The sequence below is a fragment of the Salvia hispanica genome, chromosome 1, assembly GCF_023119035.1.
Source record: "Salvia hispanica cultivar TCC Black 2014 chromosome 1, UniMelb_Shisp_WGS_1.0, whole genome shotgun sequence".
In the NCBI taxonomy this organism is placed as follows: domain Eukaryota; kingdom Viridiplantae; phylum Streptophyta; class Magnoliopsida; order Lamiales; family Lamiaceae; genus Salvia; species Salvia hispanica.
In genome coordinates, this window is record NC_062965.1 from 46,826,847 (window position 1) to 46,853,406 (window position 26,560).

The following is a 26,560-nucleotide window of genomic DNA, read 5'->3' on the forward strand; positions in this document are numbered from 1 at the left end:
ACTGTGGAAATAGTTGGCTATTTTGGAGAAAATTCAAACAATTTTAGTTCACGCACACTATTAAATTACTGGAATGAAGTAATAAACTACGACAATGAAGTATTGAACACACAAGCATGATTAATAGGCAAGTGCAGTCTTAGCATACGAATACATCATTATAAAGAATAAATACTTCATTAATAAAACACTTCATATAGTCTATTTGATTTAATGTGTGCCAAAATTTAAATAAATGCAAATTCAAAGTATAGTGAAGTAATAAACAATTGGAATAAAGTAATAAACAACTGGAATGAAGTAAATAACTACATGAATGAAGTACGAAACCTACTGGAATGAATAATTTACTATAAAGAAATAAACTCATCAGTTCTTCTTCTTCTTCTTCTTCTTCTTCTTCTTCTTCTTCTTCTTCTTCTTCTTCTTCTTCTTCTTCTTCTCCTCTCCTCCTCCTCCTCCTCCTCACTATCTTGTCGCAATTCCTTGAATCAAGCCGACCAACCTCGCCACATTTGACACATTTACAGTCAGGCTTGGACATATTCTTTATTTCTTTCTCAAGTCGTGAAACTTTCTGACTACTTCAATCCTTAGCGCTATTTGAATTAAGTAATAGAACAGAAAATGAAGTAATAACCTAGTCGAATGAAGTAATAACCTAGGTGAATGAAGTAATAATCTAACTGAAAGAAGTTATAGCCTAGGTGTTTGAAGTAATATATAAATCTAAATAATGACAATTTCCAGACTTTCTTCTCCACTCAGAAATGCATCCAATCAATCGCAACGACTGAAGTAGGTGACGCTGCTCTGCAGCTTCTTCCTCTTCTCAGCCACTGACGGCAACTCGTCCAGCATCCCCTCCAGCTCATTCTCCTAACCTCATCAATTATCTTCTTATGCACCACCTACACTATGCTGAACAACAAGTGCAACACCATGTTATCTACCATCCTCCCCATCACTACCACCCATTACGCCGACATCATCATATTCAGATCGTACGCTGCTTGCACCACATCCGTGTTCACGCCCCATAGATGCGCGATGCAGCGAGAAACTGGCGCGAATCTGTTCCATGAATCGGTTCTGCTCCGCCATTAGCTTGTTCCACGACGCTATATGCCTCATTCCATGTGTAGTCGGTGAGCTTTTCCATCTCCACCAGATCGAAGATCCACTCCGCAGAGTGGTGTTTCTTCCTCAACTCGGATGCGGTGGGGCGGGGGAGGCCATGGAGGTAGTTGCGCCGGGGATAGGTGAGAGAGAAACATAGAGAGAGAAGTGGATTGGATTTGGGAAGGGAAGAGGTGTATACACGTAGCTGCATCATTTTGGTTCTTCCAAAACTACCCTTGTGTCAATTTAACAAAATAAAAAAATCAGCTAATGTGTAATTATTAATAACCATTAGATGTGATTAATGGATGGATGAGATTTGGTCTCTAGTTCGGTCTTTAAGAATGGTTCGACATTGATCACAACTCTATATATATATATATATATAGGGGAGCACTAGGGCGCATCCTTAATTAGAGTGCTAACGTACATCCAACCACGTGCTGCCATGTGGCACGAAAACACATTTGTGAAGTTGTTCATGCATTTTCGCAGATTGCATTTTAGTTATAGGAAAATTGCATTTTTTATTGTTAAGTTTTGCATTTCACATAAATTGCATTTTTTATTGTTAAGTTTTGCATTTTCACATATATAAATGCAATCCGTATAGATATAAAATGCAAATTAAACAGTCAATATCAAAAATGCAAAACTCAACAATAAAAAATGCAATCTTCATATAACAAAAATGCAATCTGTCGAAATTCATATTGCATTTTTCTATATATAATATTGCATTTTTCGTGCCACGTGGCAGCACGTGATTGGATGTACGTTAGCACTTTAAAATTAGTTAGCATATTAGTACATCCCTATATATATATATATATATATATATATATATATAAACAAGGGGAGGTGATCAATTGCTAACTAATTAGCAATCCAAAATTGAGACCAATTTTTAACCATTAGATTAGAAGATCTTGTGGTTGATATAATGTCAAGTGTAATATATTTTAAATTTAAATAATTATTAATTAAATTAAAAGGGTATTAATGTCAAATCCTATATTTAGTAATTATAACTAACTACTTTCTCTCTCCTCAAAATCATCTCAAATCTTTAAATTTACGTAACTCTCTCAATTTAAATTATTTTTTAGCAAAAAATATATCAAATTAAAGATAATTTAATAAGGATTCCAACGAGATCTTAATTGCATATGTTCCGACGATGTTCGGGTGATAAAATTTGATAAATTATATTTCAATTTTCGTACATGTTGATAAGCAGCTTTTATCAACAAATGCAACAAAAAATCTCAATATATTGTAGGCAAAACCTCAATATTATGCATGTCCAATCTCAATAAAAATGTGTTGATATTTTCTTGTGCTTGTGTTGATATTCTAATGTCATATTGTTGATATTTGTAATACACAATGTTCATATAAAAAAACACCCACGAAAATTATCATATGATAACATAATGATGATATTACCCTTTTGTTGATATTTTGTCTACTATTTATTGAGACTTGTGAGCTTTAATCTCATCCACTCATTTTAAAATCCAAGGGTGGAGATTTAGTCTTGATTTTGGATTAGGGTGCTATAAGCATTAGAATAGGACCCTATAAACAAGAACATATATATGAAATTATATAATATTTGCAGTGAGACCGTTTCTTGCAAGAGGTTGAGCAATGCTGAACATGCCTCCTAACTTAATTCAAGGTTGTTGACTCTATACTACTCCGTATATACTTAATTTCTCGTCTAAATCAATGGTTTAGTTATAAAATTCCAAATACCTAAGAAGAAATACTAGTTAAAGATATGTGAAAGCATTATAGGAAATATGCTTTGTCTTTTGTAAAACAATTTCCTTCCATGAAAAAGAAACAACATTTCGTTTACAACTAAAACACTAATTAAATTATAATCAAAACATGGAGTATCTTTCTTCTCTCTCATACTAAATTAAATTGTTAAAACGATTGCTTAAGAAGGGGCATTGGAATAGCTTCCACGCAGGTTTTGGGAAGTCTGATAGACAAAAGTTTTACAGTCTTGCATCAAACTGGACTCTTTTTAGGGAACAATATAATTGTGGGATTCATCTATCTTTCTTCAACAACAATTAATCTCTCTCTCTCTCTCTCTCTCTAAGTCTTTATATATATTGCGTGCAGCTAACTAATCAAAATTGCTAAAAAATATGGGTAGTTTTGAGTTACTAGATAAGGACTTGTAGGACACATCAAGTAATCAAGAAATACAAACCATAACCTCACTAATAAAATAAAGATATGTTGTGGAAATCATGAGAAGCTCATGACTCTTAAATCTTAATCATTTGATTGGGATTGAGAAGCAACTCTCGGTTGTATAACGTAATTTTTTTTTATTTTTTATGGTAACGTTACAATTTCCATATAATTTCATCTAATAAGTAGTACTACAACTATCGAGATGAAAACAATGGGACGGGCTACGTGCAGAAATATACTTAGTTTGTCGAGTCGTCAATCATAATTAAAGTAGTACTTTTTTTTTTCTTCTTTATGCAATTGTGATTGACATGAGTCTGGACCACTAAATTTTTACTCTTGCTCCTCATGGTGATTGGTTTTTCAGAATTCTAGCTACTCCATTCTAGTAGGGGAGTTGCAAGATTTTTTAGAAGCAAAAATATTTTGTTGCGATTTGAAAAATTAGATTTTGTATACTAACAACAAAATAATTGTTTAAATCGAAAGTTTCGCCTGAACTTTTTAGCAATTAATCATGTCTCTGTCACAAAAGGACATTCATCATCTTAGTACAGTGTCATAATTTCGTTCTAATAAATATTTGGACATGCGTCTATTTCCTTACAAACGTATAATGTTATTGCTACAATTTACTATATAAAATGTGTCCAAACTCAAAGAATAGTCAAAATTTGTAGCAATTATGTTGTAGACCAAACAAAATTGATAATGGCTCTAATAGGACGTGACAGAGCCAGAATTTTGACATCAGAAGAAAAACTATGGGTCCACGTTAATTTTCCCAAAGTTAGAATTGCCGTTGTAACAGCGCCTTATCCCGTTGAATACGAATACGAATATGAATATGAATATGAATATGAATATGAATACATCCTTCGTCCTCCTATGCATGCATGCATGAGAGAAGAAATCCTCCCGAATCGAACCGTATATATACATCCAAAAATATACATTTAAAAGAGGCAGGGGGAGATAGGGAGAGGAGGCCAAAGGACATTATTGAAGGAGGAGGAAGGAAAATAAATTAATGGAAGCAGATGAAGAAAAAAGTTTTATCATCCCATTGATCTGCACCTTCTTCTGCTTGTGTGTGACCATCGGCGGCCTTCTCCTTGTGTTCTACGTCTTTGTTCCGGACCTCTCTCGGCCGTGGCAGCCTGTTGCCGCCCTTGCCCTTATCTGCTCCACCTGGCTCTTTTGGCTCATGGCCTACATTTACGCCTGCATCAAGCACTGCCTCTTCCGTCCCAACGACATAGACCACAAGCCCCCTGTCGCCGCCAGAAACGCCTCCATGTCGGTCTCCTCCGCCCATCAAGGCCGCTGCTCCGCATGATCATTTATTCATACATTAAAATGTGTTTTGTCACATTTTTATTAATATTCATATAAATGTATGTATTTCGATTAGAGAAAAAGATGATTTATCACTGATCGTAATACACATTTGTTGATGATCGAAGAGGGAAATTGAATCCAATTAATCCAAGGCAAGGCATTTCTTCTGTTTAATTTTGTTGGATTTTGCTTTAATTTGAACACAAATTAAGCTTATATAATGTTGTTTATTTGTGTTTCTATTAAACAAAACTTATTTACCCGTGATCATATGTATGTATCCAGTTTAACTTCAAGCAATGCTATTTATGTAAATAAAAAACGTACTCGAATTTATTTTTTTATATATATGTATATGAACTGAACTTTGTAACATGACTGGCGGATCCAGGGAGTGGCAGGAGGGTGCGGTCGCCCCTCCCCAGTGACCAGTTACCATGGATCCGGACGTAAATTTTTCATAGCTGCTCCGTCCATTTACTTTCGACGTCGCCCCAAAGAAAAAGGAAATCACACTGTGCTATAATGGGTTGACTTGTTGCAAGTCCAAACCATATTAAAGTTAAGCCTAGCACTTAAGAGCCCAAGTTTCCCAACTTGATATCCAAACCAAATTCAAGCTCCGCATATTCCAAATATAGAAAGTGGACATCTTAAGTGGGATGGAGTGAGTACTATAAAAAAGATAGTAAAGATAGTAGTAAATATTTTAAAAAATATTTTAGTAGATATTAAGAATGTAGAGAGATTGAGTGGTTTGGATGGAACATAGGTAGTAATAGTATATAAAATTACGACAAACATTTTCTTACTTTTTAACTTATATTTTTTTTCACATTTCTTATAATTAACTCTTGCTGAAAAATTAGACTTTTGATTGTGGACGATGGGAGTATGGTTTCATGGTTTTATGATTTGACATAATAATATTTTGAAGTATGAGTATTTATTTAATAATTTGATAATACTCATAATTTCATTGTTACTCTATTTAATCATCCGATAGACGAGTCATAAAAATGTGTGATTCACCTCATTCCATTCTTATCTTATTTATTCCATTTCCAAATCTATTATTTCCCATCTAAACTAATTAATGTATATCAATTGTCACCTTATTAGTAGGATTAAAGCTTACTTAATAATAGTCAAATTCCAATCATAGGCAGGTTGATTGTCTGAAGATCAAGTCAATTAAGTAGTAGCAACAATTACTATGGTAAGCAATCATCCATATGCACGTGCTTTTTTACTTTCCATCTATCATTAAATATTAACAAAATTTATGGATTTCATTTTCTTATAAATTCTGAAAATGTTAAGCCTGAAGATATCATAAACTGAAGGATCATAATTATACACTTGGCTGAAGAAAACATAAATTGAAGGATCATATTTCTACACTCGATTGGTTGCAATGAGGAATGTTTCTGTTTTCATAGCTCTCACGCTTTTTGTCATTCTTTTCGGTTAGTTCTCGATCATAAGTTTATTATAAAACCTTATAATTTACTCCCTTCGTCCCAGTTTAAGAGTAAGATTTAGTTATGACACTAGTTTTAAGAAATTGTTGGAGTGTATAATAATTGAAGTGAGGTAATGGAAAGTGAGACCCTTTTGACTTTTTGTATGTTTAGGATTTTGTTTTGTTTTATTTTTATGAAAGTAATGGCATTTGAGTGTACATTTGATGAACAATGAGGTAAAATTTTATGTTCAAATATGGTAAATTCTAAATGGAACTATTGAACTAGGACGGACTAATATGGCAAAATTGGACTCTGAAACTGGGACGGAGAGAGTATTTTGTATAGCTAACTCAATTTAAATTATTTTTCATAAGTCCATATCAAATTAAAAGTAATTATATAAGGATTATGAAAAAAGTTCTAATTGCATATTTACATATGAAGGAATCTGCACAATATAACTTGAATTATAACAATGTTCATTTTGTAATATTATAATGCCTTCAATTTATGTATATAGTGACATGAATTCAATGTTATAATAATGGATAAGCAATCAATCAAAATTCACACATAAGCCACATTAAATTAAGGTTTAAATTAATGTTCTCTGTTTTAATTGATTTCTCAATATTAGTTTTGTATTTTTATCAAAATTATTAGTATGTTATTATGTGAATATAATGATTTATAATGATTTATGAATATGTTATATTTTGAGTAAATTCAGGCAGTGGGTGTGTAGATGGAGCTGGGAAATGTTGTAAGAATTTCCCAAGTGTTGGGAAATGCATACCAAAGGTGGATGATAATCCAGAAAATGATGGAAAATGTTGGCTTTATTGCATCAATGACTGTGAACGTGGAGGTTTCTGCAAACTTGTTGGAAAAACTCATGTCTGTCATTGTTATTGTTGATCTTACAAATACTTTAAGTGTGACAATTTTATTCAACTAAATATGTAAAAGTGAAGTAAAATGATACACTTATACAAATTCTTATCCAAGTGGGTGTTATCTACTAATGTTAATGCTTATATAAATTTTCATCGAAGTGGGTATTTTCACTATAACCCTATTTTAAATAACTATAACTACTATAACAAAGTACGGTTCACTTAATAATACGTTTTTCTTCGACCAATAGATTGAGAATTCTAAATACATACTTTTAGTACATATTTTTGCTGTTACAACTCGCACAGACTTCACTCCATATATCTTGAACTTCCAATCTATTGAAGATGAAGCGTCTTACCATCATGGTAGCACTTTGTCGTTGTGGATTTGAGTAATCTTCTGTGCGTGAATGTTTTAACTAATTTGTGTAAATTTGAAGAAAAAAAAGTTGTGAACATTCTTTTATTATATATTTTTGCGTATTTTACTTGTCATAATATGTAACATCAATCTCTTGTAGCTCGACACAAAAAATTATTTTCACAATCTACCAATTCATAATATGTAACATCAATCTCTTGCAGCGGCAGATCCAGGTAGTCGGAGGGGTCGATTGCACCCCCATGCGATTAATTTTTCTTATTTGGACTTAAAATTTCCATGTCCGCCTCCACCTCGAACACTAAAAAAAATACCTTGTCTACCACCCCCTTCCATTTCCCAATCTGCAATCACCCTGAATACGAAATGAGATAATGTCTCTGTTTTTAGAAGACAAATGAAGTAATATAACAGATTACAGATTTAGTGGGTTTGTAGGTTTTTTTTAATCACTTTTTAGTTGGAGGTTGAGATTCGTAATGCCATCTATCAATTGATATAGTGAAACAACTAATCCACTGATTTAAGATTTATAAAATATCAAAATTGAACGAATCAAGAGTAGAGTTTTGTTAATTGTATTTTGAATAATCAATAAAGAAAACGACAGAAAGGATAAAACAAATCCAACTTTAGAATATTATTAAAATATTTCTTTATATAAATCAACTAAACATCTTGTATTATGTAATTTTTATATACATCATTTATGGGAATAAAATGCTTCATAAAATTTTTTTGGCAATCGGAATAATAATAATAATAATAATAATAATAATAATAATAATAATAATGAAATTGCACATATATTATTGAGAATATATACTTTTTAAATTCTTTACATATTTAATGTTTTATATATTTAATGTTTTATTAGTACACGCCAAATAGTTAAGGATTTAATTCAATAATTTCCATGAAATATTTCTAACTCTGACAATGTTTCCAATCTTTTATCTATTGAATTTACTCAAATATCCACCGAAATATCCTCAAAAATATCCTCAAAAATGAGACAAAATATTCCTTTTTCCAACACACATGACACGTTAGAGAAATAAGAGAATGACATATTGTTAGATAATATTCTCTACTTCCTCCGTTCCACGATAACAATCACATTTGGTGTGGACACGAAGAAATATAAAGAATAGTGAATTGTAAAGTTTTCGAAATATGGGGTCCACTTTTTAAAATTGATTTTATAATATAATGTGAGTGAAGTGAGTTAGCGGAATGTAGGACCTATTTACCATTTATGGTAAAAGTGAAATGTGACTCAGTGAATAATTCACAATTCATATCATATCCTCCCACTGTATGTACGAAATCTTAAACTAAAAGTCTAAAACAGAGGAAAGCAAGAAAAATTGAAATAAAACCCACTTTCCTCATCATAGCAAGCAAATCCACAGACATTTGTTTGTATCAGTTGAAGGTTAACATTTGTCCTATATACTTTTGCAATATTTATTAGCCAAAAATGATAGTTTCATTAGTTCATCCAAAACCTACTCCACTTTGGCACATAAACTGGTCCAAAGACAATGCTTAAAAGGCAAGTAAAGTTGATTACCTTTTTTCCTCATCAATCATTATTATACAAGCTTTCCCGCAAGACCAGCAACAAACAGCCTCCATGGAAGCTGCAAAGAAGCACTGCAAAAACATCGATGGGAACGACTTGCAAACCGAGCATGTCCTACTCCCCGGCTTGCCTAACCATCTAGCCTCCCTTTGTCTTGCAACTCTGCCACCTTCCCTCCTTTACCGAGTCTGCATTTTATGGCGCCGCTTCATCTATTCTCCCAACTTCCCTCCTTTCTACTCTCTTTACGCACTTCTAGCACCAACCTCCCCTGCACCGGACTCTGCATGCCAAATCCACTCGGCTAGTTTCTTCTGCTTCGACCCCGTTGCATGGAAGTGGAGATCCCTTCCAAGCCCCCCCACTTCTGGCTCACCTCTCTGCATGCTAAGCCGGCATCCTTCTTACATATCAAGGATCCTTCCAGTCCAATCTATCGCGGCATCAGGCCATCTACTTGTCATAGCTGCCAACACTCACAAATTTCTCCCAGCACTGAGCCATCCACTACTATTCAACCCTCTTTCCAGCAAGTGGAGCCTTGGGCCTCCGTTTACCTCTCCAAGGCGTTGGTGCGTCGCTGGCTCAATGGACACCTCAGTGTACGTGGCAAGTGGGACGGGCGCACACTACCAAAGAGATGTGGCAAGATCTCTTGAGAGATGGGACATGTCAAAGAAGGAAGCAGAGTGGATGTGGGAGACGAGGACAGCGTGTAAAGACGCAAAGCTTAGTAGAGAAGCCATTGAAGCGATCGGGTACAGAGGGAAACTCTGCATGGTAAACATAAAGGGGAGGGCGCTGAAAGAAGGCGCTGTGTACAACATTTCGATGAATAAATGGGAGCAAATGCCGAGGGGGATGCTTGGGGGATGGTCAGGACCAGCAACGACAGACGACCAATTTATGTATGTGGTAGATCAGGAAACTGGAAGCCTGAGCAAGTATGATCCGGAAAATGATTGCTGGGAAGAGTTTGTTGGGCCTTCGAATCACCTGAAAGGATCTCAGCATATATCTGCAGGCCGTGGAAAAGTTTGCGCTGTTTCAGATGATGGCTCCAAGATTTTTGTGGTGGACATCTCAGCAACTGCAATTGCAAGGCCTCATAACGTTTGGACATTGGAGCCACCTGAAGGTATGGAAGTCATCGCAGTCCACATATTACCAAGGATGAGCACTCATCAGTCTTGTTGAATTCTCCCAACTCGGTACAGAATCTGAAACTGTTTTAGATAAACACAAAAGGAGGAATATATCAATTTTTCAACATCACTTGTAGAACAAACAAATGATATCCTCCTCTTTGCTTCATTAGTTCAAACTTTTTCTTCTCTATTCCAAATTTGAATATTCTCCCCATAAAGATTCCAATACTTGTTTCTGCAACTTATGGAACTTATTTTCATGTCTACTAAGTGCTAGATCTTCCTATGTATCAGCAGCAACCAAGGAAAAACTACATAAATCATAGTGTCTTTTAATTTTGCATAACTTAACCATGTTAATGAGTAATGTTAACTCACTTTTAAATAACTGCTACATGAGAGATTTTCAAAATATTAACACTGGAAATGAAGAGTTTCGGCATAGATTAAGATTAAGCAAAACAATTGTATGTTAATAAACATGAGTCGGAAACAAGCCATCTAAAAGCACAAGTGAGATGCAACAGTAATCCAGTAATTAGTTCACTATATAGAGATAAAAAGTACAGATTATAGCCCATAGAGTTTATAATTTATGCTAACTAATGCTTGCCAATCAAGTGAAGCTTTCAAAGATTCAACATCTCCCAGATATTACAGTGAAGCTTTCGAATCTCGCAAAATTGCAGGGACATGCATAAAGTAATTAGGAATTTAGCTTCAAAATACAAGATTCATCAGATTCTTTTATTGGGATATTTGGTTTCGCAAACTTATTTCTATGCAATATCAACTAGTATACAAATTGGAACTTTGAAGAAAATGGAATATAAAGGACATGGTTGCCTTTAGAAATTTTTAACTTTAGCCTAAAGCATGAATGTTCTCTTTCTTGAATGGACCCAATAAACGAATCATAACCTTTAACATATGCTGTTGGAAAGAAGGTCCCCATTCAGCCAGTCAGAGTCTAGACATAACATCTACTTTTTGACAAAAGCAAAATGCACCAAACATAGAAAATTTCCTCAAGTCACTTCATTGCTTGAACTTACCCTATAAAAGGAGAATGATTATTAGTAATAAGGATTCTTTCATACAGTAAACTTAAATAGACTTCAGCTATCAAGAAAATGCCAAGAAGAAACCTTCCAGTTGGTATTTTAAATTGTTTAATTCTGTAATCAATCTTTGAACAACTTTAGAGTAAACTTTCCAACCACTAAATCAATAACCCCCAACAACTCCATCATCTTCCTAATAGGATAACAACTAGGATATTATACAACCAGAACCTATGTGTTTGTCTTGTTCTCATCCACTAAAGATAGTAAGGCACCTAAATGTTCAAATTCTAGAATCCTAAAACTTATTAAAATAAACATCTACGGAGGTTCTAATTAAAAGATATCATAACTATCAAGCTGTCAAATGCCAGTTGGTGTGCATAGGTAAGAAGTGGCCTAATCTTTGAAGTAATCAATACATCAATAGTCATACTTCCATCCCTGCATAATTTTCTTATAATGATAATTCTACCATATTTGCAACAAACTTCATCACTCTGCTTTCACTTGTAAATGCATACAACATAAATATCCGGTAGAAAGGCTTTACATATATCACTAAAAGGACATTGGATTTTAAATGATGTGGAATGAGAACAAAAGAAGAGAAAGATTAAAGTAATAAATTAGAAAAAAAAAGAATAAAGCAAGACAATTTTTTTTTTATTCAGAAAATAAAGTAGTAGAAATTAGAGTAACGTAACTAGAATACGTATTACCTATTAAGCTTTAAGAACTTAAATAAGGCAAAATTGGTAATAGCTTCATTTTCGACCCATTTGCTAATTCTGCTCCAAAATTCGTCCTATTTTCGTCCTTTATAAGTTTATACTGCCTCTCATTTAAATAATGGAATCTTGGGCCTGCTGTTCGGCTTGCTCTTGTTCATGTATTGCACGAATACCGGCGAGAATCTGGTTCCCGAAAGCAAACATTGCGCGTTCCATAGACCGACCAATATCTTCCCCGGGAAACATTTTGGGAAAGTGAGTGAAAGAGATATTGCAATGGAGAGAGAGTTGAGAGAGATGTGTGAGAGTTGTGTGAAAAATGAGTGAAATTAAAGTATATTTATAGAATTAAAAAAGAAAAAGAAAAAAATAATAATAAAAAACGCGTTGATCGGGCCAACGCGTGATCGGGCGCGCCTCTGCAATGGGCGCCCGATTACACGCCAGATCGATCGGGCGGGCGATCGGTCGCGACCGAACTCTCGGTCCCGCTCGGGCGTGACCAACGCCTGCAATGGATGTCCGACCACGCCCGAGCCCGATCTCGGCCGATCGGGCGCGCGATCGGGCATCCATTGTGGATGCTCTTAGCAGAGTTTTATGAAAATGATACTCCTTCCATCCTAGGGTATAATAAATGCGGCGATCGTTAACTAGGCGGACTTAAATGCATCAAAGATCATAGGCTAGGGTTCCATTTAAGAAGGGATTTAACCAAAGCATTTAATGAACAATTAAGTAGGAAGAAATAATGCCTTAGCAAAGAATCCAACAAAAGGCTATCACCAAATATGCTCAAAAATAGCAAAAGTTCCAAAATAATCTCAACTGTTTTGTATCTAACATATTCCCACGAAATAAAAGAGTTTAACCCAACCAAAAGATCACAAGTTTCATAATATAGCGTAAGCGACCAAGAAAGAAGTGAGGCTATGTATGGAGACACAACGACACTTATAGTTCCAACAGATCATGATATTGTTTCCTACTCAACACCGCCGCCCGCTCGCCACCGCTCAACCTGCACATAGGGAAAACACATGCAGGGCTGAGTACTATAATCATACTCAGTGGACTCATTGCCGAAAACAGTTTTATCACAAATAGTAGTTATCATGCCATTTTCAAGTGTCCATCGGGGTTTTAACTTTAGAAAGACCCGAGGCACCAAAATATATTCTTTATCAAATATCACGGTCGCGCAACCATTTTTCACATCGACGTTTACCATATCCTCATTCTACATGACAAGGAATGCGGCCGCAATCCAGGTCACTAGACCGGCCAACCCGTACGCTGACACTCGGTCTAACATTGGTGTACACTAACCCAAGTAGAGTTTGCGGCTCTACAAGGATCCGAATTCGATTAAATCAATAGTGGCATAGCCACGAGGGATAGGCACGACAAAACAAATCAAGGCATGATAACACATATCTCATTCTCATCAATATCAGTTTAGGACAATGTCCTTATTTTAAAAGAAAGCCCACCTCGTCGGCTTAGCTCGAAAGTATTCTCTTCTCCTCGTTTATCACGCTGAGAGCGCGAAGTATCACCTTTAAATTAGGCGTATCATAAATCAGTTTCAATCATTGATTTCAAATCATGCATGTTCCCATGTTTCCCTTTTTCCCATTGATAAATCTTTAATATCATCATCCAAAATCAAGGTATGATTAGCATATCATTTTTATTCAATTAACAACTCCAAATTCACCATTAAATTGTGTCACGCATGAGTGTTCTACACACACAACACACGTACACGAGCACCACACATGTGCACGTACGCCGAGGCGTGCGCACACACACACACACGGCCACACACACACACACATCCATGCATCCCAAATTCATCAATTTAATTCCCCTTCACTCAATCTAAATGCATGTGGACTCAAGAACACCGATTAATCGGTAGAAGAAGAGAAGATCAAAATTAAAGTACCTTTTCCAAAAGAACGATCGGTAGAAACAAGTTATAGCTTTGGTTCTTCAATAAATTCTTGAACTTCAACTTGAATTCTTCTCAATTGATGAAGAAATCTTGGAGAAAAGATGAAGAAAATTTGGAGAGAGTGGGGAGAGAGTGAGAGACGGTTTTTGATAGTGGGAGGAGGCGTGATTTATGATCTAGGGTTTTGGTCTTCTCTCTTATTTATAGATTTAAGAATAATATCCCACAATTAAATAAATAAAAAGATTTGGGAGAGATAATAGGGGAAGTGGCGTTAATTAGGTTGAGAAGAATGGGGAATTCGAAATTCCTAGGCTATTTAATTAGCCTATGATTTAATTTGAATATTTCACGGAGTAGAATAATATATCACAGAGTAAGAATAAATAATTAAATCTCCCCAATATATATATATCAAAATTGGCGTGTAGTTTCATTCTCATAAGGGATTTAATATAAATCCTAATTAAATTAGGATATGGCAATATCTTCTTAGATATGGCAAGATATGATAGGATATTCTAGCATATTTATATTTATTTATGGAATAGAATAAATAAGAGATCAAATAGTATAATAAATAATTTCTCTCTTCTCCAATATATGAGATTTTCGAAAATCTCATAGGAAAAATCAAAGTGGTGGTTCGAAAATTTCATCAACCAATAAGGAATATTCGGGCTTTGGATTTAATTTGGATAATTATCCCAAACAAATAATTAAATCCAAGAAAAATAGGATTCCTTCTCCAATAATAAAAATAGGAGAGACCGAAAATTCCACATGCTTAAATAATGCTCCTATTTAATTCTCACTCATCCCTTAGGAAAATAATTCACCACAATTATATTTCTCCGCATCAAATATTCACCAATCAAACATTTCTTCACTTTCACTTCATTTTCTCAACGCATTGACCTTTCAACGGCCACGTCATATTTTCCACATCTTTGACTATTCAATAGCCACGTCATAATTTCAACAAGTTGAGTATATATTATACATAGATATTAGACTTGAGATAAAATAAAGAGGTATTATTATTATTATTATTATTATTATTATTATTATCTTTATTATTATTATTATTATCTTTATTATTATTATTATTATTATTATTATACACATCTGCATTATTTTGTGTTTATTTCTTTTGATGGTATATTTGCAACATTGGCTGCTTTCAGAAAGTAAGTCTTTAACTAATTTTTTTAAATGACGCATGTATTTTAAAGAATATAATTAGAGGTTTCATACCAAAAGTGGAGAGGAAGATATTGTTGGGTATGAGGATAGATTGTACAATTGTTTGCACCTCTTTTCCATTAATTAATAATTTGAAATGATCGAAGGTTTCAATGTTCTGATGGTGGGGCAATGAAAAGTGTCACGTGTTTTGTGAATTGTGAAGATTTTTATTCTCCATCTCGTCGCTTATAAATTGTACTCCCTCCGTTCCATAAAAGATGTCATATTTTCCTTTTTAGTTTTTTTCACAAAAGATGTTATATTTCTCTTTTTGTTTCTCTCATATGAATATAAAAATTATATCTTCTCTCTCCATTTAACACACAAAACAAAATTTCATAAAATTCCGTGCCGTCCCACAAGTGTGACATCTTTTGTGGGACAGAGGGAGTAACTTTTGAATTGTCACGGGTTTGAATACAAACTTAGGAAAATAAGAGAGATAGAAAGAAAAATATGTTAGTGGAAAATTAGTCTAACCTTATTAGAGAGAAAAATATTTCCTTAAATAGAAAGTTTCTACTTCTGGAGGATGGACATAAAATGAAAGAATTTTTATTTTTAAGAGGAGTGAGCATGCATTATTGCAAAATTATAGACCCTCTTCCTCGAGTCTTGTCAAATCGTTTTGCTTTAAATACATGTCTATATGTTTGCCAAATAAATCTGTATTACGAGAGCATTTGCACACCTCTCAACTTTGGACAACATTAAATGTCTTAAGTTGTGGGGATTTTATGGTTGTCCAGAGCCTTTGTCCAAGAGGCAAGATGCTTAGATATTAATGTATAAGGTGTCGAGTTCGAGTCCTCTTGACATCAGTTGTAATTTTTTCCTTTCTTAGGAGTTTATTCTTTTTATTTTTTATTTTTAAAAAAGTTGTGGGGATTCTATGGATATTTTTGAATTCAGGGATCTATTACTCTCGCTAAGGAAATTCTTTATTAAGTTTGGTTGAATTTTACAAATATGGAAATAATATTTTCTAAATCCTTACATTTACCCTCTCTCATGTAGGAATACCATTTCGAAGACATTTGTGCATGATGCTCGAAGACTGTCATTGTTGTGACGGAATAGGGTAATTGAATAATTGAAATTTACGTCCACATGCAAGAATAAAGAACAGATCGTAAAGAGACACAAATTGACGTAGTTCACCAACGTTGTGTTGGCTACGTCCACGGACAAGAACGGAGAACAAATTGTATTATAGCTCATCTTGATTTTTTTTATAACTATATAGAAAATTTTGATGGTAACTCAATTAATATTAATACATTTAATTATATTAATACTGTAATAAATGTCGCACTTTGCGACCTTTCAAATTATTGTGAGAAGTGGAAGTGTTTGTAAATAAAAAATTTTAAAATATCAATTTAAGTTTGTAACGGTAGTAACTTATTTTTCTCAATACAATTGTAACGATAATGACTTTGAAATGCATATTCCAATCTGATTTAGTAGTAATCTCATTTATTAATATTATTCAATTGAGCACCGTTATATTATATATGACACAATGAAAAAAGCTTTAAATTTATAATTCAAAATTTGATGTCTTTGGAATCATAGCATATAATATTACCTGCCAGATATAATAATTATTATAATAAATATTCACGTCAATTTAAGTTTTTAACTGCAGTGACCCATTTTTTCTACATAGAAATGTAACGGTAAACTCATTATGTAAAATATGTTAGCATTGAGTTGTGAAAGCGTATGTTAAAATATAGTTTGCTAATTATTCATAAATTTTACTATTAAATAGAGTTGTGATGGTAACGGCTTATTATATTTGAATCGTGCTTAAATTTTAGTAATATTAAAATTCATACCCTGAATTCATGAATATTCAAAACTATGCCCAAAACTCGGCTTTTATATTAGTATAGATAGATTCCAACATAGACTTTCATTAAATCTTTTGACATCTCGAAGATTATAATATAAAATTCATGCTTTCAACTCATGATATACGTTTTTATTAAAAGTTTTAGAAGGTGGGGTTTCACGTGGTTTTTGAATTACATTAAAATAGATTATTCACACTAGTTGTCCATTAGGGCACTAGGCAGTAGTGCCTTTAAAACCCGCCCTTATAATATGTCTTTCACCTTTTTTCCTAGGCACGTCAACATTTTAAAATTCAACCGCAGCACCTGCAATAGCACCAACACCAAATTCAGCCCCAACTTATTTACCATTTTCATCTCAACTTATTTACCATTTTCATCTTTTTTTTAAAGTGTTGGTAATTTATTTAAAAACAAAAAAAAATTGTCTTTAAATGAATAAAAAACGTAAAATAGACTTCATTGTAGCAAATTTATTTTTGTTGTAGTGAATGGATATATAAGTTAAGGGGGAGCACTATGGTTAAGATGATAACCTAGTCAAGCAATCTGCGATACATAGGCAATCAATCTATAATACATAGGTAAGCAATCTACAATACATATACAATACATAGGCAAGCAACTCGACATATGATTCCAAGCAATCTGCCATGCATTCCTTAAATATAACATTCATTTGCTCTATCTATGAGCGCAATATACATTCACAAAATAAGAGATACAACATGAAACACGTCTTCGGGTTCGGGTTCAGGTTCGGGTTTAGTTAGGCAGAGAAATAGGAAATTGATCGATGACTTGTAGCCACGGGTTATCCACCTCATTCGGAGGAATAGTCCTCAACGCCCTCCACACACCACTCGCACACTTGAAACCCGACCCGAACCCGAGCTGCCAAACCCGGTCTCCCCTCCGAACCCGGCCCTTCGCCTCCGCATAAGCCAGCTGATACCACACCGAACTGCTTGACGTATTACAATACCTATAAAGCGTCATTCTAGAAGGCTCCATATCCCACGCCCTCAGCTTCAAACTAGTCTCCACCGCATCGAGCACCGCCTTCCCGCCAGCGTGGATGCAGAAATGCTCGAACGCCGCCTTGAAATCCGGCACGTAGGGGGCAAGCCCTCTCATGTTGAGAAATCTCCGGCCGATGAGCGTTGCGAGGAAGGTGAGTTTCTCGGAGATGGGGAGCACGAGTGGGCCCAGGGAGGTGATGTTGGCCTTGAGGGCTTCGCCGGCGACGGAGGGGAGGTCTTTGGATATGGTGATGCCGAGGGCTCCTTCTTTGTCGGCTTCTTGGAAGACGCATTTGTAGGAGCGGTCGTCGGCGCCGCGGTGGGTGCGTATGGTGTGGCTCAGCTCGTATTTGGAGATGTGGCGGTCCGAGCGGCGGTTGGATAAGAGGAGGGCGGCGCCGCCCATGCGGAAGAGGCAGTTGGCGAGGAGCTTTGATTTGTCGTGGCCAAGGTAATAGCTGCTGGTTGAGCTTTCTAGGCTCACGATTAGGGCGTAACTATTGCTTTGAACCTGCGTGCGTGCACTATCATTAGGCTTTATATATCAACAATTGGTGTATTTGACATATGATTGACGCAAGCACTTTGACATACAACAAAAAATATAAATTAGAAATCCATTGATATTGACAAACTATGTGATTTCAATATAAATTATTCCTTAAATGACATTGTCAAATAAATCACAAAAGATTCTCTAATTCTGGTCTATCCGATGTAGTTCAAAATATGAAAAATAAATCAATTTTTTGCAATTATCCCATCTTACCCTTTTTCTAGAGAATTATGCCTTAATTTCATAATCGGTTTAAAACACCAGACAAAACGTCATTTCATACTTAGTTAGACCTTTCGTTTTTTAACATGTTTTAAATCAGCGTGTAATTCGTCGGAATGGGAAGGATGAGACTAATGCGAAACTTTTAAACCTCGTGATTTATTTTCCACATTTTAAAAAGCTTAGGACAAATCAGAACATTATAGTTTTTCGTGATTTATTTGGCAATTTGTCATTCTTTAAAAACTATGATAGTATAAAACCTGGAGAAGGCGTTTGGCGAGGTCAACGGCGATGAGACTGGCGCTGCAGCCCATTCCCCCCAAGTTGTAGGTGAGCACATCCTCTCTGAGCTTGTATCTATTGACGATCATGGCAGACAGCGACGGCACCGGATTGAACGTCGTTATATTCACCACCACCACCCCTATCTGAGCAGCCTCTACCCCAGTCTTGGCCATCAGATCATCCACGGCTCCACACAGTACGATCTCCGCCTCCTCCCTCGCGCACGCGAACGATGATTTTGGCGGGAAGTCTCTGAGGCCGTAGACAAAGGTCTCCTCTCCGGCCCCAGACCTCTCGATGACCTTGGTAGTGAAGGAGAGGCTCTCCGGGTTGAGCAGGGTTGACATCTTCTCCGTGATGGCATCCCGGTGGGTCGAGAAGGCCGGGTCGTGTCGGTAGCATGCGAAATCCACCAAGTAAACTTTTCTCGGACGGAGGAAGTAAGACAATAATATGCACAAGGACAAGATGGCGGCGGTGGTGGTTAAGCTGTCGTTGTAGAGGTGGTTGACATTGATGATTGCGGCGAAGATGAGAGATGGGATGATGAGGAATAGGGCTTTGGTGGTGAGGTGATGGTAGCATTGATTTGACAAGGTTTTGAGGTTTTTTGGTGCCATCTTGATTTGGGTTTGGGATTGAGAAAGGTGTTACATGGATTATATCATTATATAGAAAAGAATGAGTGGTGTGTCATTTCTTTGCTTAGTGCTATTTCTTTAAGACTTAAATTAGATTATTGAGATTAAAATTAGAACGTGTGATTTGGTTCCCCCTTCATTTTCAAATATGCCATGAGTTGGGACCGAATTTTTTTGGATCACATCAACGTGATAAGATTCATATCTTGTTTTATGATTGAATAATCCCTTTCTTTTATAATGTACTTTTAAGAATTTTAAGAATGTCAGTGACTCATTTACATAATGTATTAGTACAAATTAATGATAAGTTTATTTATTTCCCATGTAGAAATTTGATAACCATTTTAGTCCACGCGAACACAGGTTTGTTGAGAACCCTATTTCTTATTTGACACTGACATAGTAAATGATTATATCTTTTCTATATACTCTCTTTGTCTGTGAAAAATAAAATATTTTAAAAATGGCACGGATTTAATGCACTATTGGTAAATAAGAAGGAGATAGTAAGAAAAAAATATTACAATATTGTTAGTGGAGAATGAGACTCACTTCATTAGAGAGAGAAAAATTTCCTTAAATAGATTTGGTGTATTAATTAGGTGTGCGAATCCAGAAACATTTTGAATTGGGGATGCAAATTTTATGATAAAACAACATTAAAATTAAAACAATACTAATTTATGATATTGACTCGTGCTAAATTTGCAATAAATATGTCACCCACAAGTGTATGGGGTATGTAGCACGTGGCAAGTTGAAATTATCGATCCTCGAAGACTAAATGCCGGCTTGAGTACTACGATGCAACGTTGAACACTATTTAGACTAATAGAAGGGGTTTTTGGTTTTTCTTAACTAAAATCAAGGAACAAGTAAACAAATAGCAAATTAGGAAAATAAAGCAAACAAAGGTTAGTTTTCACTCAAATTGAGAAGGTGGGGATATGGATCCGTTGGTATGGATCACGGGTGTTCACCTAGGGATCATGCTCATCTAAATGGTCTTATGTGTGGCTAGGAAGGTCGGGTTAATTGGTTAGACCCCCTCTCGGGTGCACCTAATGCGTTGATCGGCCTATAATGTCGGAGTCTCTTCCCTACACTTCGAAACCGACTCCTAAAACCTACGGACCCGAGCCCTCTCTCTAGCTATGCCTCTCTCGAGCACATACAACGCATGGAGTTGTTGGTTATTTAACAATCTAATCAAGCATCTCTCAATGGCAATAATTAGAACAAATATATCCAATTGGTAGCTAATCAATTAGACAATGAAAAAACACAATAACCAACAAAACCACCACAAAAGAGATAGATAAGCATAAATCAAGGTTTAACCCATGGATTCCATACAAACTTCACCAATATCCCTAATAAAGACTTAGCCACTCATAGTGGAAGCTAAGACAAAGGAAAATACAAAAACATTAAAGGAAAACATAGTAAGAAAAGATAATAGAACTCCCTAAGGTGGACTTGATGTTGGGGAGAATCCTTCTTCTTCAATCTCTTGAAGATGGAAGCCTCCTTGCCTTCAATCCTCTTGGATCTCTCGATTTTTCTCTCAATTTGCAGTGGGGAAAGTTGGGGTTCGAAAATGAGTGAGAACCCCTTTTATATTTGAAGCTGTGATTTGCAGGTGGCAAAACACCCGATCGGGTTTTCTCTCTGGAACCCGCTAGTTGCACGAAACACCCGACCGGGTTTTCCGAGAATGGAAAACACCCGGTCGGGTTTCTTCTCTGGAATCAGCCATTTGCTCCATTTTGCTCCGTTTTGACCTGTTTTTACTTCAAAACTCCGACAAACTCATTACTTCATCTAATTGATGACTATATGAGTGAAAACCTATTATAAACACCTTAATTCAACAAAAACATGGGTTAAACACCTCTAAGACCATCCTAAACTATGAGTTTGTCAACTCCCCCAAACTTAAACACTTGTTCTATTAGAGCACCCGCAGCGGTGTCCTTACGATGGACGCCATCCGTGCCGACGGTGCAGCACTCGGCTGTCCGCCGTTGGCACGACGCTACTCGATAATAAGAGCACGTCCGTGCCGCTGAGCAGGCTGGCGTGGCAGCACGCGATTAGCCAACGGCATAACCGTTGGCAATTTTTTTTTAAATCGAATGTAAATTAAAAAAATTGTTTTGAAATAAAAAAAATATTTTTCCACTTTCCAATAAATTATATCCGTTTTCTACCCACTTTTAATTTATTTTTCAATTTTTTTTCCCAAAAATTCACATTTTCATCTATAAATACTCCCACTTCCACACAAAAAATTTCTCACTACACTACACAATTCTCATCTAAATTCTCTCATCAATTCTCAATCTTTCACTCTTACAAAAAAAATGTTCGGCTCCGGCGATCACCCCTCTGACTCCCGCGGTTGGAACCACGAATGGTTCGGCTCACAACCATTCCCTAGTTAGGAAATGCAATTATCGGCCCCTCCTCAAACCCAAGGTTCTCATGTTCCGGGTGGCTAGGGAAGGAGCGGTGGCTCTACTCCTACTCCTACTCCTACTCCTACTCCTACTCCTCCTACTCGTGGTGTCCACACCCCGTAAACTCTGGCGGAGATGGAGCAGTTATTCAAAACCTATTTGATTATCTCCGAAGATCCGGACGTTTGCACGAACCAAAGCGGGGATAGATTTTGGTGGCGCGTCACTCCAATGAAAATCGGCCGGATAGAACCATCTATCGCAATGATAGTATGGTGTGCAATACCATTTTCAGCGTCAACGAAGAAATCCAAAAGTTCCAGGGGTATTACCTCCAGGAAAAGCGGTCGGCGGGGAGCGGCAGGAGCGAGCTCGACATCATCATTGCCACCATGACGACCTACCAATCCCAAAATCACAAACTGTTCAAGTACCTCAGCTCTTGGCAGGAGGTGCGCCATCATCCGAAGTATAAGGAAGGCTTAGCATCCTCCTCCAGCTTCTCCAGCAAATGGTCGAGGTCGGTATCCCTATCCGACGCGGGCGAGGATGAGGTGGCAACCCAGCTTGCCGCAACTAACTTGAATAGCCCCGACGCTGGCCCGAGCAGTTCCCAACGCCGGCCGCAAGGAAGAAAGAAGGCGACGGCCAACCGTCGTCGCGCCGCGACTCCATCCGCCGCCGCTCCCGCTCCCTTTGTTCCACCTCAACCCCCACCAACTCGTTGTGGCCTCTCTTGGCTCAATTCAATATGGCTGATAGGTCTCGGATGACTCCCAATCAACTTGAATTACATGTTGCAATGATACGGGTCTCCGAAGAACATTGGGGATAGAGGACAAGTCTCCACGGGGGTATTTTTTAGCCTTTAATTATGTAATTTTTAGGGGTTTAATTATATATTTTTATTTTTTAGGATTTTAATTATGTATTTTTAATTTTTAGGATTTTAATCATGTACTAGTTTTTATTTTTTAGAATTATGTAAGTTTTATATTGCAGAAATATTTTTAGTAATTGGAGTATTTAAATTAAATAATGGGATGGTGGGACCCTTGAGCTTGTCCTTGCGGAAGAGTATGGATGTGGGTGTTGTGCTCTTGCCTAAGAGCACGGAGTAGAAAATGAATAAAAGTGTGTCTGGGCCCACATCCGTGCTCTTACCAAAGAGCACGAATGTGGATGCTCTTAATATTTCCCAAATCTAGACTAAAAATAATATTGTTCTATTAATTTATGATATTGGTCGGATCCAGGATTTTTAAATTGTAGATGTGAATTTTATAAGAAATAAAAAAAACATAAAAATAAAAATATTTAGTATTAGTATTAATGTATTATTAAAATAAAAATTAACACGCAAAATTAAACTAAATATTGGTTTTACGTAATATTTAAAATAATATTATTTTTAAATTATATTAAAATACAAATTAGCACGCAATTGAAGTAAAAAAATTTATAACGTAAAAAAATAGCTACTATATATAACCACAACTAAAGAATGAAAAAATGTAAACTAGATAGCTACAAATGGAATAAGTATTCTAGAAATATAGTAGTACTACTATGTGTTAAGGAGGAATAACTATAAAACAGTAAACGTGTTTGATACTTTTCTCAAGAAATATGAGAAAACATTTGAGAATATATTCATGCTTTCCAAGAGAAGCTATTTTTATGTGTGTTTGATAAGTTCAATATTACACCATATTTGACAAGTAAATTCCATTTATACCCATTATTAGATGTTCAATTTATCTATATTAATATTAATATATAAGACGAGTTTTGGACATAATTTTGATTATTTATTAGTTTTGGATGCCATTGCAATTAATCATTAATCTAAATTTAATGAATTTAGAAATTTAAATCACATACGGTGGTTTCTATGTACTACTACTATAAATGTAACCCACTTTTAGGAATTTGTATTAGTATTATGTAGTTGTAGTATTAATTTTCCCACTCATGCATTCAGAACATTCAAAATAAAAAAAATATACTACTTAAATGCACACATGACCATCAGCCGTTGAAATTATATTAAATTTTATTCCAATTGTTAATGTATAATATGGAAAAAAATGTTTTAAACATAAAAAAATTTAAAGATTTTTTTAATCTTACTGTAGGTGGAGTAAATGAAATATTTTGAAATATGGTCCTAAAAGATTTATAAAGAGTATTATTAATTTCTGTAATTGAATAACTGAAAAATCATATAGATTAAACACGCGTCTAGCAAGATTTATTAAATATACTTACATTATTGAATAAAAAAATGGCGGCACACAAAAAAATATTGTTATAGTCTATACTATAACAATATAGACCAACTTTAGCGTTCTTGAACGTTAAAGATTTTCAAACTTAATTGAATCACTTATGCACGTCTTTTTTGCAAATATAATTTGGTATTAATTATTAAATCAATGTGCCGTTGCAATTGAAATTAACATTAGTAAATGCTAATAATGCCCAATTATTGCACCCATTTGCTCATATGTATATTCAAATATTGAATCCTTATTTTCAACCTCCAATTTTATGGTCATTTTCTTTAAGTTTTCTCTTTTGTTCTTTTTTTATTTGTTTATGCTTTCTAATTATGTTTATCTTTGTTTATGTCTACTTCTAGTGATTCTGCTTCGAATACAATTGATATGACACTAGAAGAAAAAAGAGAGCAACAAAAGGAGGAAATTTTGCATGGCAGCAGTCTCTATATTCTTTGAAGGTGTTTTTTCTCTATTATCTAAATTTTGTTCTATTATCCTTTGAATGTGCAAGGCTTAATGCAAATAAGAATGCACACTCTGTGTCCGACGATAACCAAAAATGAGCATTTAACGACAAGGTCTTGCAAGATCAGTAGTTAGGATAACAACACAAATAGGATTTGTGTTTTCGTTTCTTATCAATCCTTTATATGTTTGAAAATCTTATGTAATCATTTATTACTTGTGAATTCTGGCATAATCTTATTTAGGCTATTTCATGTTTGGTTTGAAAATTACAGAAGATTAAGCATGAAGTAGAAGATGGAGACGCCACAAGAGTGAAGAGGAGGAAGCTATCAATTTGTTAACCTGATTGATTCTTTTAAATAGAAATAGGTCAATTGAATTCTTAACTTAATTCAATTAGTGGGTTCCAATATAAATTAGCTCAATTCATTTAATTAAATTTATATTTGTATAACTGTATTTGGATAAATTATTTAATGCTAAGAAATTATTGTAGATGGTTTTAGGTCTTGGGGTTTTGGGTTTCCAAAATTTTCTATATAGTTTTAGGTTTTGAGTTTTAGCATATGGATTGGGGTTTAATATATATTGAAAAAATAGGGAACTAGATGTAATAAAAGGTAATATTACTTTCAAATATTACTATATATTAAATCACATAAAATACATAAATAGATAGAATTAAATTATTTACTAAATATCTTATTCAATGTATTTCTCTGTGTCGTATACTAAAAACAAGGTACATATTATATGGATATCTTATTATATGGATATCTTATTCAATGTATTTCTCTGTGTCGTATACTAAAAACAAGGTACATATTATATCTTATTCAAAACAATGTTGGAGCAATTTAGAAAAATTTAAAAAATAATTAATGTCGAATAAATCTAGAATGACCTATTTATATAGGTGACTAATGAGAAACCAATTAAGAATAAATTATATAATGAAAAATAGTATTATCAATATATAACAAAGAGAATAAAATCTCAAATTTGTATTATTCAAATGGATTAGGACATTGCCTAATCTGTGATTAGAATTATCAAACTGATAAACTTTGTGCACAGACAAATGTATACATTATTAATTATAGTGATAAATTGAATATATGAGTTTATGAAATTTAAATTCTAAAATTTCTGTAATTAATATACAAAATTTAATTTAATTTAACTTTAGGTTTATTACTCATACACAAATATTTGTGAGTTATATTACCGATTAATTTCTTAAATTTATTACTATTATTTTGTACTATAAGATTAAATTATTATTGCATACATATTTATTTATATTAATTATAGCATTTCGGTATTGCTTAATTTTTTAAAATTTAAACAAATATATAAATTAATGATTCGTGCATAGCACGGGTGTTAGGGTAGTTTATATAGTTTGCCACTTGGGTTAAGTTATCAAAATTAATACTCCAATTAGTTAACAACTGATTAACTGTCTTTATTAATTCCACAAATTAGATGAGAAACTGAAGAAACAATATAAATTAGAGTTAGAAGATGAACAAAAAATAAATATTTTCCAGAGCATGAGAGTCTCGATAAAATC

At 34.7% G+C, this 26,560-nt stretch overlaps 2 protein-coding genes across 2 annotated transcripts; one reads left to right on the forward strand and one right to left on the reverse strand.

Annotated features, from left to right (window-relative positions):
• The first annotated feature begins 9,063 nt into the window (after nucleotides 1-9,063).
• Nucleotides 9,064-10,439, forward strand: LOC125213862 (F-box/kelch-repeat protein SKIP25-like). Its single transcript, XM_048114627.1, has one exon. It carries the CDS (start codon nucleotides 9,073-9,075, stop codon nucleotides 10,216-10,218), a length of 1,146 nt encoding a protein of 381 aa, XP_047970584.1. The 5' UTR covers nucleotides 9,064-9,072; the 3' UTR covers nucleotides 10,219-10,439.
• A 7,189-nt stretch (nucleotides 10,440-17,628) lies between these two features.
• LOC125198740 (3-ketoacyl-CoA synthase 20-like) lies at nucleotides 17,629-19,745 on the reverse strand. The gene is made up of 2 exons (XM_048097034.1): nucleotides 19,101-19,745; nucleotides 17,629-18,570 (listed from the first exon to the last, which is right to left on the reverse strand). The coding sequence occupies exons 1-2, from the start codon at nucleotides 19,743-19,745 to the stop codon at nucleotides 17,803-17,805; spliced, it is 1,413 nt and encodes a 470-aa protein (XP_047952991.1). The 3' UTR covers nucleotides 17,629-17,802.
• Between the last annotated feature and the right edge of the window lie 6,815 nt (nucleotides 19,746-26,560).